The 18,895-nt window shown below is 40.7% G+C and overlaps 1 pseudogene and 1 gene segment (V, D, J or C); both read right to left on the bottom strand.

The window, feature by feature from the left end:
• Positions 1-281: 281 nt before the first annotated feature.
• On the bottom strand, positions 282-17,436 carry LOC140468752 (Ig heavy chain C region-like). The segment is given in 5 exon segments: positions 282-707; positions 1,153-1,461; positions 3,401-3,706; positions 6,802-7,101; positions 17,320-17,436. Coding segments are annotated over 4 exon segments (1,020 nt in total).
• LOC140468797 (Ig heavy chain V region-like) lies at positions 6,863-17,904 on the bottom strand (annotated as a pseudogene).
• Between the last annotated feature and the right edge of the window lie 991 nt (positions 17,905-18,895).

Below are 18,895 nucleotides of genomic sequence, written 5' to 3'. Positions count from 1 at the left end.
TTCAAAACTTGAGCTCTACTCTTGACATAAAATGGACATTGTCCGATTTTGTCACAGAGGGATTTAGGATGGATAAGGTACTTGGCGGAATCCTGCAATGAGTGAGCTTTACTCTGTCTCTGACCCAGGGTGTGTCTAAGCAGAGAACATTAACTGCACAAGACACTCGTCCTAGACCTGTTAATAATCCACTTTAACTACACAGATGCAATGTAAGTCAGAGTGAGAAACAACTAATTCAGTATTTAACTCACAACTGGAGGAAAAAAAAACTTTATTACTTTTGTTGAATTATTAAATGCAACTTTGAGATTTTTATTGACATGAATTAACAGTGTCCATCAGTGCAAGTGAAATGTTTACAAAACTCGGTTTACCGCTGGATTTATCGACTGTTCTGTTGATGATCTTCAGTGGAATCGCTTCATGTCCCACCACACAGGAGTAAGAATCACCGCTAGCCCACTCCTCCACTGTAATGGATAACAGGTTGTACATGAAGAAGGAGATGTTGTCACTCTCCGCCATCACCTCAGTGTTGTTGTAGTAACTGGGATTCACCGGCTTGTCATTGTTTGTCCACTTGACGAAGATCTCTCGGGGGGAGAAACCTCTCACTAAACAGGTGAGGGAGAGATACCTCTGAGCGGAGATTTCTTCTGTTGGTGGCAGGAGGACCGACACTGATGGCTCCAGCGGAATAATCACTGCAAAATATTTGAGACAAATATAAATCAACCAAAAAATCCTGAACCAATATCACAATTTCACTAAATATTAAAATATGCCATGTTTAATTTGGGATTTATTCACTTCCGTTTACTAAAGGAGCAGAATGGTACACATTCTGTTCAGTTAAAAAAAGTAAAGTTTAATGTGAAAGTTGCCTCCATGTTTCCAGCCCACAACAAGGGTATTCTGTCCAACTGTCATTGCTGATTGTGACGTCAAAACCCAGGCTTCTTCCCACTTTATCTGACTTAATGGACCTTTGGTCCATCTTTTTCTTAATAAGCTACCTAGCTATCCTGCCTTCAGATGCATCATTAATACTCTCAATTGTGTTTCTTCATTACCAATCAAAGCTTGACATTGATGTAACTGGATCTGGATTACACATGGGATCCTTTGTGCTTTAATCTCACCGCTCACCTTTCTCCTTGTGGATGGAGTCTCTCAGCGGAGTCGGTAGATTCTGATGGTACACCACACATTCAAACGTAACACCACTCAGCCAGGCTTCAGTAGAAATGTCTAATTTGCTGATCACGCTGTCGGGATTCTGTCCAGGCTGGTCAGCAAACTCTGTTTTCAGAGGCTTCTTTTCTTGTTTCCAGGTCACGCTGACTCCAGAAGGAAAATTGGACACAACGCAGGTTAACGTCACCGTCGCCTCCAGTAAGACTTGTTCTCCTGGCGGTGGGAGGATTTTAACGGTGTTCGGGTGGCACTTGGTATCTTCTATGAAACAAAAATCAAAGTCAATGAAAAATGCCCCTTTATGATAAAAGCACCCAATCTTCAGATTGCTTCTTCACAAGGTGAAGACACCACCTTCAAAATGGCAACTCCAACTATTGCTGAAAGGATGCTTACTGTTGTTGATGTATTTTGATTTGTGAAAGCATTTGTGATTACCGAGGACATACCCTGTGTAATTATTCCTAAAGAACACTGGCTTTGTAACAAGTGAAACCTGTGAAAAAAGTAAAATCATCGAAGATACCATCATGTAACCCATGGAATTACCTTTCTTTCGGAGTTTCTCTCTCACTTAACACCATCTATTGATACTTGTGACAAGAATAATCTGAATATAATGAGTTCATTTCCATGTTCATAACCCTTAGGTGCAAATGCTGTTGGTCATGCTGACTGCCAAATCACATCCCAAATTTTGGGCAAATGATAATAAATAATAATTATTCTCTTTGCAGAGTTCTAAAGTGTTACAGGAGCGGTGAACAGCTATGGAAATTCTGTTCATTATATTTAAAGTGATCAAAAATACTTTGCGTTATTGTTGTGATGTCATTCTCTAATTTATGTCATTGTTCCTCGTGAGCTGTGTTTGGAGTAGTTCGGAAAACAAGACATTGAGTACAGCATTGGATATCGAGAAGGACACCCATCTCCTTAAGTCTTTCCCTCCATTCAGTGAGTTCATGACTGGTCTGTACTTTCACTTTATTTACCAAGCCGCATTTTTTAATTTCTTCATTGAGTGGGGAGAAAAGAAAACAAACAAAAGCGTCTTAAATTAATCTACAAACGCGATGGAAATGTGCACTAATTTTATAGACATCCACTACTCACTGTGTAAACATCACCACCCCAAACCAGGCTAAATCAGCCTGTTTCGAATTCCTAGTTCACTCATCCCTATTGTAGCATTCTGACCAGAATTTATTCTCCTGCCGCATCCAATAATTACAGAGAGCATCTTAAAGAAGCTCAGTGAGATCACATTTATCCCAGTTGATGTGATACCCACTTGGTCTGTGGTCTGATCCCATAAATGAAGTTAAAGAGCTCAGTACCAGATAAAAATCGATGTCGTACAGTGTCCAAGGCCAACAGGTCATTCCTGAGCAGGGAATGAAGCTTTGAACGCATTTTGATTTATTTTCAAGTAAGGGTCACTGCATATTTTAACCACGTCTTTTTGAGACCACAGCCTCATAAGATAGAGGATCAGAATAAAGCTGTACGGCCAATCCAGAGTTTAGATCAGAATGATGCTGAAAAAGCACAGCAGGTCAGGCAGCATCCGACGAGCAGGAAAATCGATGTTTCAGGCTAAAACCATTCTACTGTCTTCTCTAAACAAGAGCCGATCTATCTCTGGCTTGAATACACACAATGGCCTGGCCTTCACAGCCCTCTGCAGCAACAAGTTCCACAGCCTCATCACCCTCTGGCTGAAGACATTTCTCCCCACATCTCAGTTCTAAACGGTGCCCCTTTGACCCTGAGAGTGTGCCCTTGGGTCCTAGTCTGGCCTACCAGTCAAAACATCTATTCCACGTTCACTCGACCTCAGTCTCTCAGTATTTTCTATGTTTCAATCAGATATCTCTCCAATATCCCCCCTCCACCCCCAAACTTATCCTTGAAGCGGCCCTCTGAACCCTCTCCCAGCATGGTCAGGCAACAAACTATTTAACAAAGCTCACTGTCTATATATCTATCTTCAACAGAGAGGAAACATGCTTTTCTGACATGCCAAAATGTCGAGTCATGAGCGATGCTAATGTAACACTCAAACTGAAATGAGATACGTGGCATGTTGGGACATGAGAAGCTGTACCTTGCTGTTTACTACGCCTGATAAATTAGTGTGTTTGATTCACATCAGAGTTTAGAATGATTTGTAGCTCTCTCAGTGTGTGTCTCTTACCCTGGAGTGCGGTGATGTTTTTACTTTGAATATTCTCTCCATGAGTGACCTGGCAGGTATAGACTGCGCTGTTGAACCGTTCGCCATAAGGGACCATCAGCCGACTCATCACCGAGAAGTTTCCATTTGCCTCACACACGGGAGACGTGAAGAAGCCAGAATCCAAGGGTCGGCCATTTTTCAACCAACTCACGGAGATTGACTTCGGATGGAAATCGATGATTGAACAGGCGACGATTGCAAACTTGCTGCTTGCAATTTCTTCACTGGAGCTCACAGTTAGGATAAGAGTTGGTGGGAGAATACCTAGATCATTAGGAAACACATCGCATAAATTATCTGACGAATTTCATAACAAATATAATCAGTTCTCATATATCAAGGTTTCTTGTTGTCAATGGATACAAGAATCATAATTGTGCAGAGTGCTGGAGAAGCTGGGATCCACACAGAAAGATCAGCAGGACAATGTGAAAGACTAAAATTATAGGACACAGCAAGGGAGTCAAGGAGGCATAGAAACTATAGGCCGGTAACATCAAAAGGGAGATAGCAGTGTTGGATGGTATTTGTTTTAATGACAGAGTCTGATGAACAAGGCAGATGAATTACCGGCATAAATGAGGAAATGATGCGGTTGCTATCACAGAGACATATTGAGAGCGGGGCAGGAGTGGCTATTCAATATTCCAGGATTTAGTGCCTTCAGGTGAGACAGGGAAAAATGGAAAAGGATGAGGGCTGGGGGTGTGCGGTACAGAATGTTGCTTCTGTCGCAATTCTGACAAGGGTATTTTAGGCTGTAAAGAGAAATGAAACCATGGATACCTCCTCGAACAAAGGCAAATGGACAGTTCTTCAAAACCAAAATACAGCAAACATAACTACTGTGAGAGCACGATAGACCTTACTACAGTTCCAAAGACCAAGTGCAGATACATGGGCAAATTTCAAAGAAATGTAAATTAAATAGGGGAATGAGAAAAGAGGTTATTAACTTCCTGTGCATAGGCTTGGATATTCATTTTGTCAAAAATTTAGAGGGAGCACAATTCTGAAAATGCCCCCAGGAGAAAATTTTAACAAAGTATGTGTTTAATACTGAGAATTTTAATCCAGACCTTGCAAGAAAGGGGTGAACATGGACTTAACTTTAGGGAATAAAGTCGACCCAGTGGGTAAAACCTCAAAAGTGGAGCACTTTGCAGACAGTGATCGTAAATCAGTTGGATTTCAGATTGTGCTGCAAAAGAATAGAAATTGGCTCAACGTTCTGAAAAGGGGAAAGACAATTTTAGTAAGATCAGGTAATGACTTGACCAGAGTGGACTGGAAGCTGACACTTATTGGTAAATCAGAGTCAGAGCAGTGTGACACATTTAAGAGAGAGATAAGAAAATCACAGGGAGGACATTTCCCAGGAAGCCACTGAGTGGGACCAAGAATGCAGTGGGCTCTGGACACCAAAGGGCATGGAGGGTGAGATAAAGAGAAACAAGGGAGGCTTCCGGTCTATACTGAAATCTCAAAACAATAGGAATTAGTATGGAGTACAGTATGGAGTGCAAGGGGGAGTTTGAAAGACAGAGGAATTAGAAGAGCAAAAGGGACCATGAGAAAATAATAGCAGTCAAAATAAAGGAAAATATTTTTAAAAGTTACACGCTCATTCATAATAAAAGAATTATTCGGGAAACAGTAATGCTCATTAAGTGTATTATTGGAGTGGAGCCGGAGGATTAGGTTGTGGTCAAAACGAACGTGTTGTGTCAGTGTTCACTAGTAAGAGGGACAAAATGGGGACAGAAAACATGGGGGGGGTGGTGTTGTGATGTAGTTTTCAGAAATTAGGACACATGATGTGATGTTCTGTGTTGTCTTGCTGAATGAAAAGTGGTTATATTTCCAGGGCAGATGAAAAGTATACCGAGCTGTTGAGCGATGCAAAGGTTGAAATAGTTGGGTTGCTGACAATAATTTAGAATTCTTGTCTGGCCACAGCAGTTGTGCCAAGTCAGTGTAGATCAGCCAACGTTGCACTGTCATGCAGGACGAAGGAAGGTATAAATAATGAAAACACAGATCTGTCAAGCTCATCTCAGTGGTAGGGAAACTATTGAGAAGTGAAATTAGTCTTCATTTGGAAGATAAATCAACAATTTTCAGCACGGTTTTATTGAGAGGAAGTCATGTGTAAGAATTTGATAGTAGTTTTCAGAGAGATAACTCATTATCCAGATGATAGAAATAATCAGAGCCAATGGGATCTGAGTTAATTTGACAGATTGGATCTCGAACTGGCTGAGTGGTGGGAGCAGGGGATAATAGTCATCGGGTGCCTGCGTGACTGGAAATCTATGTCTCCTGGTGCTCTGTAGGGATTGGTTTGATTTCTTTGTTATTTCTCTTACACACCAATGATTAAGACTCAAATTTAGGACGATTAACCAGTGAATTCACAGATGAAATGAAAACTGTCATGTTGGTAAGTCATGAGCATAATGGCTTTAGATTGCAGGAGGATATAAAAGGATTGGTTGTATGTGAAGAGAAGTTGCAAATGGAAATTATTCTGCATAAATATAACGTGATGTAATTCGGCAGAAGAATCTGTGAGGTATGACGTTTTGAATGGTGGAACCCTGGAAAGGCCTGAGGATCTTTGGTGCATGTACCCACCGATCCCCTATAGTACTGTGTTGTCTGGATAAAGAGGCTAAGAAGGTGAGAGGATATTTTCTTTTATGAGCCGAGACATTGACAATGAAGAGTAGGGAGATGATACTGGAACTTAATAGAACACTGGTTAGGCCATACTGAAGCGTTGTATACATGTTCTCGAAGGAATGTGATTACACTGAAGGCAGTATTGATGAGATTTGCCAGGATCTTGCGTGGGTTGGAGGGTTTTAGTTATGAAATTAGTTTAGATAGACAGGGGTTTTCCTTGGAGCAGAGGGAATTAGGGAGAAGATTATCATGATGTCGAGAATTATTTTAGGCATAGACAGGGTAAACTGGATGAAACCTTTCCCCTTGATGGAGAGAGAAGGTAAGGCCAGGAGCTTCCAAGTGGATCTCAGGGGAAAACAAAATCAAACAGAGGGTGGTGTTAGCCTGGAGCTCAGCACCTATAAGTCATTTAGAGACTGAGCCCCTCATAATAGGTATGAAGTATTGCGATGCATCCTTGCAAGGGCAAGTTACACAAGGCAATGGATCAGGTGCTGGCACATGAGACTGGAATAGTTCGGTGGCTGTTATTGATAGGCGTGAACTGGATGGATCAAAGGGCCTTTTTACTGTGCTGTATAAGGTGATTCTGTGAAAACGGTTATAAATAATGCCTTCTTCATATTAATCCCAGATGCTCTGTTTATCTCAGTTCCCACAACACATACCTGGACATGGCATTTCTTTGATCTTGTGTGACCCGTTGTGTTGAACCTCACAGTAGATTTTTCAATCTGCCGCTGACGCGGTCAGGGTTAACTGGCTGCTCAGGGTGTAGGTTCCCTTCTTGTTTCTCACTGATGGGTAAGTCTTAAATCCAGTCATGATTAACTCCCCACCCTTCTTCCAGGTTACCTTGGTGACGTCAGGGGAATAGTCCATCGCCAAACAACTAAAGGTCGCAGAACTGGTGTCGTGCTCCTGACAGGAGGAGACCAGGCCATAAAGCGTGGGGGGAGACGGTGTCTCTACAATAGAATGACCAATTGAGCATGTTAGTTTCTGTTCATTTGACCTTATCAGTTACTCAAATGTATCCTCAGTTGTAAACGTTTGCCAGTATGCTCTCACTGAGTCTACAGGATAACTGGAGTTTATTTTTGTTTCCTACCAGTTGCTGATCACGATCATTGGTTCCTTCTTTAGAAACATGCCCTCGACCTTGACCATTGCCATATAATTTAGGAAGAAGAACATCCTGATCCCACCCCAGTAACTTTGAAGATCTCACCAACTGACACTTTCACTGGATTGCTGTGAAGAGCAAAGAAGTTTCACAAAATACAAACCAAGGAAATGCAGATTCATCAAAATTCTACAGTGTGTGCAAACAGGCCATTTGGCCCAACAAGTCCACACCCACCCTCTGAAAAGTTACCCATCCAGACCTATTCCCCTACCCTATTATGCTACAGTTAACCCTGACTAATGCACCTAACCTCCCAATCACTGAAGATGTGCAATTCCCCCAGCTTGCACATCTTTGGACTGTGGGTGGAAACGCACACAGACATGGGGAGAAAGTGCCAACTCCACGCAGACAGTCACCCAAGGCTGGAATGGAACCCAAGTCCCTAGCACTGTGAGGCAGCAGCGCTCACCACGGAACTAGCGTGCTGCCCCACTAGGTACCGTGCTGCTGGAAATACCCAACCGCTGGCAGTACCCCCGGAGAGAAATCAGAGTACAACATAGAACATTACAGTGCAATACAGGCCCTTCGGCCCTCGATGTTGCGCCACCCTGTCATACTAATCTGAAGCCCATCCCACCTACACTATTCCATGTACGTCTGTATGCCTAGGTAAAAACAATGACTACAGATGCTGGAAATCCGATTCTGGTTTAGTGGTGCTGGAAGAGCACAGCAGTTCAGGCAGCATCCAAGCCTGTCCAATGATAACTTAATCTTGGCGAATCTACTACCGTTGCAGGCAAAGCATTCCATTCCCTAACTACTCAATGATTAAAGAAACTACCTCTGACATCTGTCTTATACCTGTCTCTCCTCACTTTAAAGTTGTGTCCCCTCGTGTTTGCTGTCCCCATACTTGGAAATCAGGTCCAGTGAGCCTTCCTCACTTATCAATGCAAGGCAGAATGTTCTCTCTGGGAGGAAGGTCACTGCAGCAGCAGCACAGGCAGGAGCTGAGCACTGGGACTAGGAGGAGGGCTGTCACGGCTGAACTCATGCCAATTGTCTGGAAGTTGAAACATCTAATTTACAATTAACTGAATTCTGGAGGCCTCTGAAAAATGGAGGACCATTTAGGTTCAGAGACTTTGGAGTGTTACAGCTGAGTATTTACGTAAATATGATTTGAGAAATGAACTGGTAATCTTTAACTTTAATAACTATCAAATTGACGCGCAGTTCACCACCAAACCTCATCTTTCAGACTAACCACTGCACTTACTCTGTCTAGACCTAAATTTCCACTCACATTGACAAACCCTACCCATTCATGCCCGGAACACACAACCCCTATCACACAAAACACATCCAAAGCAATACATATTGGTAGTATATCTGAGCAGAGAGATCTCGGTGTCCATGTACGTAGATCCCTAAAAGTTGCCAGCCAGTTTGATAAGAGTTATTTAGAAGGCATACTTTCTGTTGGCTTTCATCAATAGAGGGACTGAGTTTCAGAACCACGAGGTTAGGCTGCAGCTGTACAAAACTCTGGTGTGGCCGCACTTGGGAGTATTGTGTACTGTTCTGGTCACCACATTATAGAGAGAATGTGGAAGCTTTGGAAGAGATCAGAGGAGGTTTACCAGGATGTTGTTTGGTATGGCGGGAAGGTTTAATGAGGAAAGGATGAGGGTCTTGAGACTGTTTTTGTTTGAGAGAAGAAGGTTGAGAGGTAACTTAATTGAGACATAAAAGATAAACAGAGGGTGGACAGTGAAAATCTTTTTCCTTGAACAGTGATGGCTAGCAGGAGAGGACATGGATGACAGATGTCAGAGGTTGTTTCTTTATTCAGAGAGTAGTAGGGCCATGGAGCGCACTGCCTGCAACAATAGCACACTCGCCAAACTTTAAGGGCATTTAAAAGATCATTGGATAAACATATGGATGAAAATGGAATAGTGTAGGACAGATAGGCTTCAGATTGGTTCCACAGGTCAGCACAACATCGAGGGCTGAAGGGCCTGTACTGCACTGTAATGTTCTATATTCGATATTCCAGATGGACATATTATCTCAATTCCTTTCACTCATTTACACTCCTGCCGCCCTGCACCTGGCCCATGGTGAATCTGGCCCTGACTGGAGCTAGCACCATCATTTTCACAACCTCTGACAAAAGCCCACTACCCAAGACATGACCTCAGCCCTTGATCACTGACCTCTCATCTTACCCAAGTCAACCTGTGCACATTGCATCCTCGCTCCTTTTGCATCTGTGCATTACAACCTACCATTTTGCCAGACTCCGAGCTTTGCATTTTGACGTCCACCTGTCACTTCATTACAGTGACCTTCCACCCTGAAATATCCTGGCACTCTGCCCACCTCTACACTAACCAGCCTGCATCCTGCCCACCTCTCCATAAACCTGTCTGGCAAAGACAGACCTCCTGCATTTCAGCTCAAACTACCCCTCACCTACCAAGCACAATTGAAACAAATTATCCTGTGACCATTACCATTTACCTTGATGCCACCTTGCCAGACAGAGTGCATGCAAGCTTACCCAGCAGCCAGCCAACACCTCACAGCCTACCAGCCCAAACTCTCCCATATTCCCAATCTCGCCCCTCACTTGCTCACCACCTTCCAACTTTGCTCTACTCCACCATAAAGTCAGAGAGTCATAAAGTCGTACAGCACAGAAACAGTTCCTTTGGTCCAGCTCATCCATGCTGATCAGAGTTCCCAAATTAAACTAATTCCACTTGCCTGCCTTTGGCCCATATCCATCCAGACCTATCCTGTTCCTGTAGCTGTTCAAATGTCTTCTAAATGTTGGACCTATCTCTGCATTTACCACTTCCTCTGGCAGTTCATTCCAATGTTTTGGACAGTTACAACATGAAGCCCTAACTCCTGCGCTTAGTGCTCTGACCAATGAAGGTACATGTGCAAAACACCTTCAACACACTAGGTACTTGAGACAATGCTTTCAAGAATCTATGAGTCTGAACCCTCAGGTTCCTCAGGGTTCAACATCACTATCCAGTGCCCTACCATTAACTCTGTAAGATTATGAGTCTGGACCCTCAGGGCCCTATGTTTAAGATCACTACCCAGTGCCCTACCATTAACTCTGTAAGTTGTGACCTGATTTATCTTCTCAAAAAGCAACACGTCATGTTCATTTAAATTAACCTCCATCTGCCACTCCTCAGCCCATTGGCCCAGCTGATCAAGATCTCATTGTACGTTTAGATAACTTTCACTGCCAATTATACCACCAGTGTTGGCATTACATGCAAACTTACAAACCGACAAACCATGTCCCATTCAATGTTTTCATGGCTTTCAACCAATATTGTAGCCTGTTTCCCTTTCTCCCACATATCTGTAGCATTTTTTTAAGCTTTGAAGGAATCTATCTCCTTATTGAAATCATTTAATGTTTTGTCCTCAATCAATGTCTGTGGTGGAGAATTCCAAAGGTTCACCATTCTTTTGCTGAATAGTAAACAATCAGGTTCAATGTTATCGAGTGTTGGGAAGATTGGTGAGCAGCAAGATTAATGATGATCCCATGAATGGAATAGCCTTCTAGAGGGGCCAAGGTGCCTTCTTCAGCTTCCATTTTGCATGTGGTCATGTCCCTTTGGCAGCATGTTCCAAAATTGTGACCCTTGAGGATAAGGGCGCAAATGCATGTAAATGCTTCTCCTGAAAGCTTTCCTCCAAATCAGACTTCAACTTCACTCTCAAATATTTCCCTGCCCGTGTCCTCTTCCTCAATCCCAGCAATGGGACTCACTTCCTACCAGCGCTCTGAATGTGCTAATACCACACAAACCAGCAATTCAAATAGACTGATGACAACTGGTTTCTCAAGACAATATAAAAAGTCTGACACTTCCACACCTGTCTAGAGATTCAAACAACCACTGGAAGAATCGTAAATTATTTGAGGCACTTGTGTGTCTACAAAAGATGACATGGTTTCCTTTTGTGTGATTTGACTGTGTTTTCACTGAAGGAACAGAGCTATTTCTTAATCATATAATAGGAATCAAGCATCCCTCATTTTTAGCAAGGCAATCACACATTATATTTCTTTATTCCAGGGAAGTATAGTGTTAACTTAATGAAATATGATGATTGGGATGTTTCAGTTGGAAATAGTCAGAGATTTAAAGTTTATTTTCATGAGCAATTAATTCCAGTCTCATTGTTTCACAGTACTCACAGGAATGTCTTTCAGAAATGGTGTCTCCCTTTGTTTACTGAATCAGTAAATCTGGGATAGTTTTTGCTTGTTAGTCAAAGGTGTTAAAGAGTTTTAGCCAAAGGGAGACTTGCGGATTTAGCTCACAGATGCTCCATGATCTAAGTAAGTGGTGGAACAGCTCGAGGGGCTGAGTGCCCTCCTCTTGCTCCTACCTTCCTATCATTGTGTCATTCATTAAGCTAGCACTGGCGGTGAACACTTTTTATTAAAATATTTCAACAAGTTAATTGTTTCACACATGCTTTGAAAAAATATTCTGTTGATTATTTGGAACGAGATAATTGACATTCTCTATTTGAGTGATCAAAATAACTTCCACCCAATTACAGCAGCCATTGCACTCTGGAGTGGGTTGTTACTTCATAATAGGTTCTTGTGAAATTCCAGCTCGAGATCAGGGCACTCAAATTCAATGATTCTCTGATATTTAATATCTCTGAACATTCGCAATTTGTTCAAATGCATCTTTTCTCTGAAGAACGTGTTTAATCGAACATAATTTTTTTCAATGAAACAACAAACTTTAAATGCTAGAAAACCAAAATAAAAGACAGAAATTTCTGAAGAAACTCAGCAGGTCTAGCAGCTCCTGTGGAGAGAAGGCAAAGTTAACCTTTCGCATCCAGAGACGCCCTCTTCACCAAATTGTTTTCATGTTTTTGGCACAAGAGCTCACACCTGTTGAGATAAACAGTGATTACGTTGGCTTGACTCCTGTTGGAGAAAGGATTCTTAGCAGAGGGACTGGATGGTCGGAGATAGCAATTGAAGACCAACTGAAAAGCTATCTCCATCTGCTGCAAGTGTTGGATTCAGCGGGAACCCCCACCGTACTGAACAATCAAATTCAGCTACAGCACTGGTTTAATATAAAGTAAAACAGCCGAAGCATCATCTCATCAAATATGCTTCGAAAATGATTCAATCTGGATTAGTTATAAATTATATTGTTAGAACAGCAAGTCAAAAGCTGGGATTTCTTTGAGCACTTACTCCATTAACACCATCTAGCGATGCCCAAACGCTTGTGAATAAATATTGATCTGGAAAAAGCTGCTAACTGCCAAAATTCTGTTTAATATCTAAGAGACACAAGTCAGGACAGCGATTGAATAGATTTCACTGGCCTCTGTGAGTGGAATTCCAACAAACACCCAAACATGTCAATCTGCTTTCTTGCACTGAAGTAACCTGATAAGAGATGGTGTTACATCCCTCTCTAACAGGTTGTAAGTGAACACAGGCCACCTGGCACAGAATCAGGAACACTACTGCAACATCACAGACCTGAACACAATGAGCTCGACACTATCACAGAGAACACAGCCTACCTGTTTTGACAGTACATAAACCATGTTAGTTATTAATACCTTCCAACAACCAGGAATTGTTCCAGAATGTTTGTACAATGAAAGTAACATTTCAACATTTATCCAACAATACTTTGATAGCAGCTCCGAATTGTTCAAACTCTATGGGAACTACAGAGGTATAAAACTAGGAATTGCATTGCCATCAATTCACTGTCACTGGATTCCAACCTCGAACTCCCTTCCTCTTTCCCCTGTGAATGTTGCTGCACCAGACGGTCTACTTTGTCTGAAAAAGATTAAAATGTTTTGAAATGTAATATGACCGTTGCCAGTGACATTAAAAGCTGATAATAGGTTTTCAAATAATAAGATGCAAAAACATTCTGATTCTACATTGTGCCACGAAACATGTCCTGCATAACTGAGGCACAAAGAAAGTGTACAGCATATTTCCATCTGCCTCGCTCAATCAAATATCTCTTGTTGCCAACAACCAATTTCAAAACTCTTGCTATCTGCCTTTTGTTCCTGAAACGTTCGTTCTGATTGGAACAACTTAGTCAGGGCTCTCAATTCAGAGGCACCTAATCGAATATTGTATTTCTGCCCGATAAAAGTGGTTTTAAAGTGCGAGATGAAATTGAACTGTCTGAGATTCAGGGATCCGAACTGGACAATTTACAAATGGTCAGGACCGTTGACAAGTTAGTCAGAGATAGCACTGAAACAAACTGTACAACAGACTTAATCCTAGACGATACATTACTCAACTCCTCACGTCAAATATATTCACTGTACTTGAACATTCATGAGAGGAACTAGCCAGTGGATTAATGTGAACGAGAATGTGTTCACAATGAACTTAAATAACCACTGAGTTAATAAACTTAATAAGTCATTCTATTTAACAAAATTATTGAGGTGGGAAATATCGCCAATTAAAGCACAGATCCGGAGGCAATGGATTATTCTCCAAATTATTTTTACATATTCTTAAAACGTTCCTTGAACTGCGGAGATTTTGCATGCACTGCATAAAGTCAATACTGCATTTCAGTGTGGAAAGCATTTCTGTTGAAGGAATCAGGGCAAGGTCATTTTCTTGTTTACTGCTTTTAATGAATGAAACTATTTAAAAAGGTATGAATTGAAAACATGCTTCTGTCTGGAGTTGCCCGCTTTAACAGATGTCTAAGTAAATGTGGGCACTGCTGCCTCACAGATCCAAGTACCCAGGCTCGGTTCCAGCCTTGGGTGACTGCCTATGTGGAGTTTACACAATCTCCCCTGTGTCTGTGTGGGTTTCCTCTCACAATCCTAAGATGTGCATGTCAGGTGAACTGGTCATGCTATATTGTCCATAGTGTTAGGTGCATTAGTCAGGGGTAAATATAGGGTAGGGGAATGGGTCTGGGTGGGTTACTCTTCAGACGGTCGGTGTGGACTTGTTGGGCCAAATGGCCTGATACATACTGCAGGAAATCTAATCTAAACGATTGTCACACTTAACAAATGTGAGCAGATTCCTTCGGATCGCTACATTGCAATAAATCGGTCAAGTATATTAATTAAAATAAATATTACTCTATTTTGAGTGTCTGAATAAACAATGTGCTCCGTTATCCTCTAGTTCATGTCTTCTGCAAATTTGTGAACTCTGCACACGTCTGAACACATCGATGTAAAATGAATTCTCTGCGTTTGCAGCAAGTACTCCCATGGTTTTAAGAGTAGAGTTCCTACAGTATGGAAACAGGCCATTTCGCCCAACAATTCCACACTGACCCTCTGAACAGTAAGTAGCCCAACCAGACCCATTCCCCATAATTTACATTTACCCCTGACTAATGCACTCTAACCTAGACATCACTGAACACTATGGCTGTGCTAAATTGCACAAATCACCAGACCTGCGCATCTTTTGGACTGTGGTAGGAAACCAGAGCGCCCGAAGGAAACCCACGCAGACACAGGGAGAATGTGCAAACTCTACACAGGCAGTCACCAGAGAGTGGAATCGAATTTGGGATCCTGGCGCTGTGAGGCAGCAGTGCCAACCACTGAGCCACCATGCTGCCCTGCGAGTTCATGAGTGGATTATTTTAATTAATTCAAAATTTGTCCTTGGTCACATAATTCACTATAGCAGTTGTTTCCGAAAGAATGACTCTTCGGTTGATATTTTTTTGTAAAATGTAACTATTTATTTAAAATGCACAGATTGGGAACACATAAAGCACTGTGCAGATTAAATAATTCAGTTAATGTTTTATTTTTATCCTGCAAATCCAGTTTAATCAGGGACATAACAATGAATTAACTCAAGTTACGTATGAAACTGATCAAAGTAGTGAAACTGATCTGTTCTTCATAGAATTGTGCAGAATTTACAAATGGTCTTTGCCAATGATCTTTTCCAGTCAGAAAAATATGTATGTAGTGTACAGCGGAATTGAAAGGTGTTTCTTGATCAATTATAACACAGTCATGGCATTTTTGCTCAAGAGCAAGAACTATTAGAACATTAGACTTTTGAAATGCTATTTATATTTCTCTATGACTTGTAAACTGTTTAAAGACAGACCTTGTGATTGAACTAGATAGTGGAGTTCTGAATTTGGATTGGAAAGCATGGATTAGATTAATCCTTAATTATTACTTTTAAGTAAAAATGGCGCCCGAAGGTATCTGTTTTCCCTTCATTTCTAAAACCTTTGCGATTTGCCTTTCACTTAATAATAGGCTTTATGAAATTTCAACTCGCATGCTGATTGCATTGAATGAGGAACCTGGAGCGGTTCACTGTCACCAACCGTGTTAACATTGCAAAAACAATGTCGAAACCAGAAATGGTTTCCCAAATATAGCACATTTAATGTTACCCAAGCACAGTCCTTCCTCAACAGATGAACGATCACCAGATCACAACATGATTTGTTTGCAGCAGAACTGGCTCTGCAAACATTTTCAACAGAACCAAGAACATGATGTAACCTCACACAACAAAAAAACAAATTGAAGTCTAACAAAGCTGCTCAGAATCAAGCAAACTAATGATTAAATTGAATAGAAATAACAAGTCATAACAGCAACCTTGTTTGTGAGGGGACTTAACACTTAAAGCTGTAACGTTTCTGGCAACAGTTCAATTTATTTCCAACCTGCACACCCTTCTTGATCATGACAATCCTGTGCAGCACACAGTAGAGCGGTTGAAGGCATATATTGATTAATCACTTCATGGTCAAAACAAAATTACTGAATGGACAAATATTACCACATTATAATTTTAAGTTAGTTTCAATTACTTAATCTGTTCAATTCTGCAGTTTCAGATTTTAGTCCCAAATTTTATTTTGAATGAGGCTACTCAAAACAAAATTCAGTTAGTTTACAATTAGAACTGAGTTCTTTTTTAAAAAAATTCAATGCATTAAAAACTTATTTATTTCATTTCTCACACTTCCGGGTTTCTGCCTTAAGTTGGTTTTCAGACCGTTACAAATGGATGTAATGTTTTCAATCAAGCAGAGAAAAATGTGTCATATAAATTCAACAAATGCAGAAATGATTCATGAAAAACAATAGAACTTCACAAATATTGGTAATTAACAGTAATCCAGAGAGACAATCTCCTCACCAGAAAGAAAACACCAATTACAGAAAGCATGAAAATGCTGATCAATTCCACAAATTGAATAAGAATTCAATCAACTCAATTCAACAGAATCAAGGAAAATAAAATCAGAATCCAATCAACTCAAAACAACATATTTGAATGAAACATAATCAGAATCCAACCAATTCAATTCAACAGAATAAAAAAAACAATTTCAAAAACCAATCAACGCACTTCAACAAAACCAAGTAAAAACAAAGCCAAAATCCAATCAACTCAATTCAACAGAATCAAGTAAAACAAACTCAGAATCTAATCAACAAATTGCAATATAGCACCGCAAGAAAATTTTATGACAGTTTCTAACCTGCTTGGCATCAACAAAATAAATGAGAAAATATAATCATGGTAAGAACATATATTCAAGAAATGAATAATGATGTTTTAGCATATTTTAATCATGTTTGGTAATATCTCAAACATCTTTGAATTCTTAGCGTTTGTTGTTGACAATAAAACTCAGTCAGGGTGTCACTGACATTAAACATTATTTATAGCTGACTGTTTAAGAGATATTAGTGTTTCAAGTAACCCAGCCACACAGAACGCCCATCTGACCAAAAAAAAAGAGATACACGGAGCAACTGACTCCATCATCACCATTTTAGCTATTTGCTGAGCCTTAACTGAAGTCTATAATCAGTCTGAACAAAAATCAATCTGAACCAAACCAAACTCAGCACAGAATCTAAGTTTCATTTAATTCAGAAATTAGTCACATGAATAGAAAGTTTTTAAAAAGTCACTAAGAAAGTTCATAGTTCTTACCTGAAGTCACTGTCACCATGGTCCCTTGGCCCCAGTAAGTTATCACTGTAGTATCTTGCACAGTAATAGATGGCGGTGTCTTCGATCTTCAGGTTCCCCATGTCCAACGCGAAAATGTTGTTTGAATTGTCTTTGGAGGCAGTAAATCGATTCATAATCGCTGGTGCATAGTTACTTTTGGATGAACTATAGTGGTACAGCAGCCACTCCAGACCCTGTCCGGGAACCTGTCGGACCCAGTTCATGTAGTAGCTGCTAAGATCGAAGCCGCTGGTTTTACAGGTCAGTTTCAGGCTGCCTCCGGGACGGCCAGTCTCTACCTCTGGCTGAGTCAACACAATCTCCGACTGGACACCTTTAAAAAAGAAAACAAATAAACCATGAGCATTAATGCTGATGAAATGATGGCTGGGTCTTTTACATTCCTGCGGTAGACTAACATTGAGACAGTGACAAAGACAGACTTGAACAAAAAACACTCACATGATAAGAAAGTAAGGAATAAACTGAGAAAAATTGTCGACACAATCATTCTGATAACTTGAGGGAAGCGGTTCTGTCAAGATCTTTCTAAACAGAGCCGACCCAGGAGTGTTGAATTACGGTCTAGTGCCCAGGATTTATATGGCCATCGGAAAGGGCAGGCTTAGAGCTTCCGCCTGTTGGTTTCCTGCTGGAGGCTCAGACTGGATCCTGGTCTCAGCTTGTACAGCCCGAACACATTGGATCATGTATTTACGAGGTTACGCTGAAACATGGACATATACACATCTTGGGATATTTATTTTGCTGAATAGCTTCTTTGGGAGTGTTTTTATTTAAATGGTGGAAGTAAAATTGAGTAGCTTCAGGTCTGTTTCACATGATAGTTGCAAGTATTTTGTTTTAAAAAAAAACAAATTCATTCGGATGTTAGCTCCCTTTATTTCTACATTCATTCACAAGCAGATAAAACTAAAATCAAAGTTCAAACATATTACCCGCTAGTAAAACAATTGAGCTTGTCTTCCGAGGACACTGCCAGTCTCTGTCCCACTACAAAATAACATGTAATTCATACTAAACATTTCAAAATTCAATTTAGACAACTGAACACAGAGCTTGTCCAAAGTGATTATATTTAGAATATTCAATTAGAAGTTAACTCCCTTTAATTCTACATTCCACCACAAGCAGATAAAGCTAAAAAGAACTTCAATAATATTATTAACCAACAAAATTAGTGACTTTATTTTTGCTGTCACTTAAAGTCTCTCTCACTTTACAAAATAACATTCCATTTCTAATCTGCGTTTCTAAATTCGGTTTAGGCAACCTAATATGGAGCATGTCTAAAGTGATTATGTTCAGAATGTGAGTGTGTGTCACTAAACAGTTTGGACTCGGAGATTAGAAGCTCCTCCTTACATTGCAGAATGTCTCTCCCTGCATCTTTTTTTTCAAATTGCTCCGACCCTAAAATGCATACTAAAGGAAAGTTGTGTGCCTGAGAAACAAAACGTGAGTTGGCAGGGATACATAACACCTAGGTAAACTTTTGAAAGAGCATCAAATGAACTAGAACAGGACAGTCCAT

This window comes from Chiloscyllium punctatum, chromosome 48 (assembly GCF_047496795.1).
Source record: "Chiloscyllium punctatum isolate Juve2018m chromosome 48, sChiPun1.3, whole genome shotgun sequence".
Classification (NCBI taxonomy): Eukaryota; Metazoa; Chordata; class Chondrichthyes; order Orectolobiformes; family Hemiscylliidae; genus Chiloscyllium; species Chiloscyllium punctatum.
This window is presented reverse-complemented; position numbering and strand designations above follow the sequence as displayed.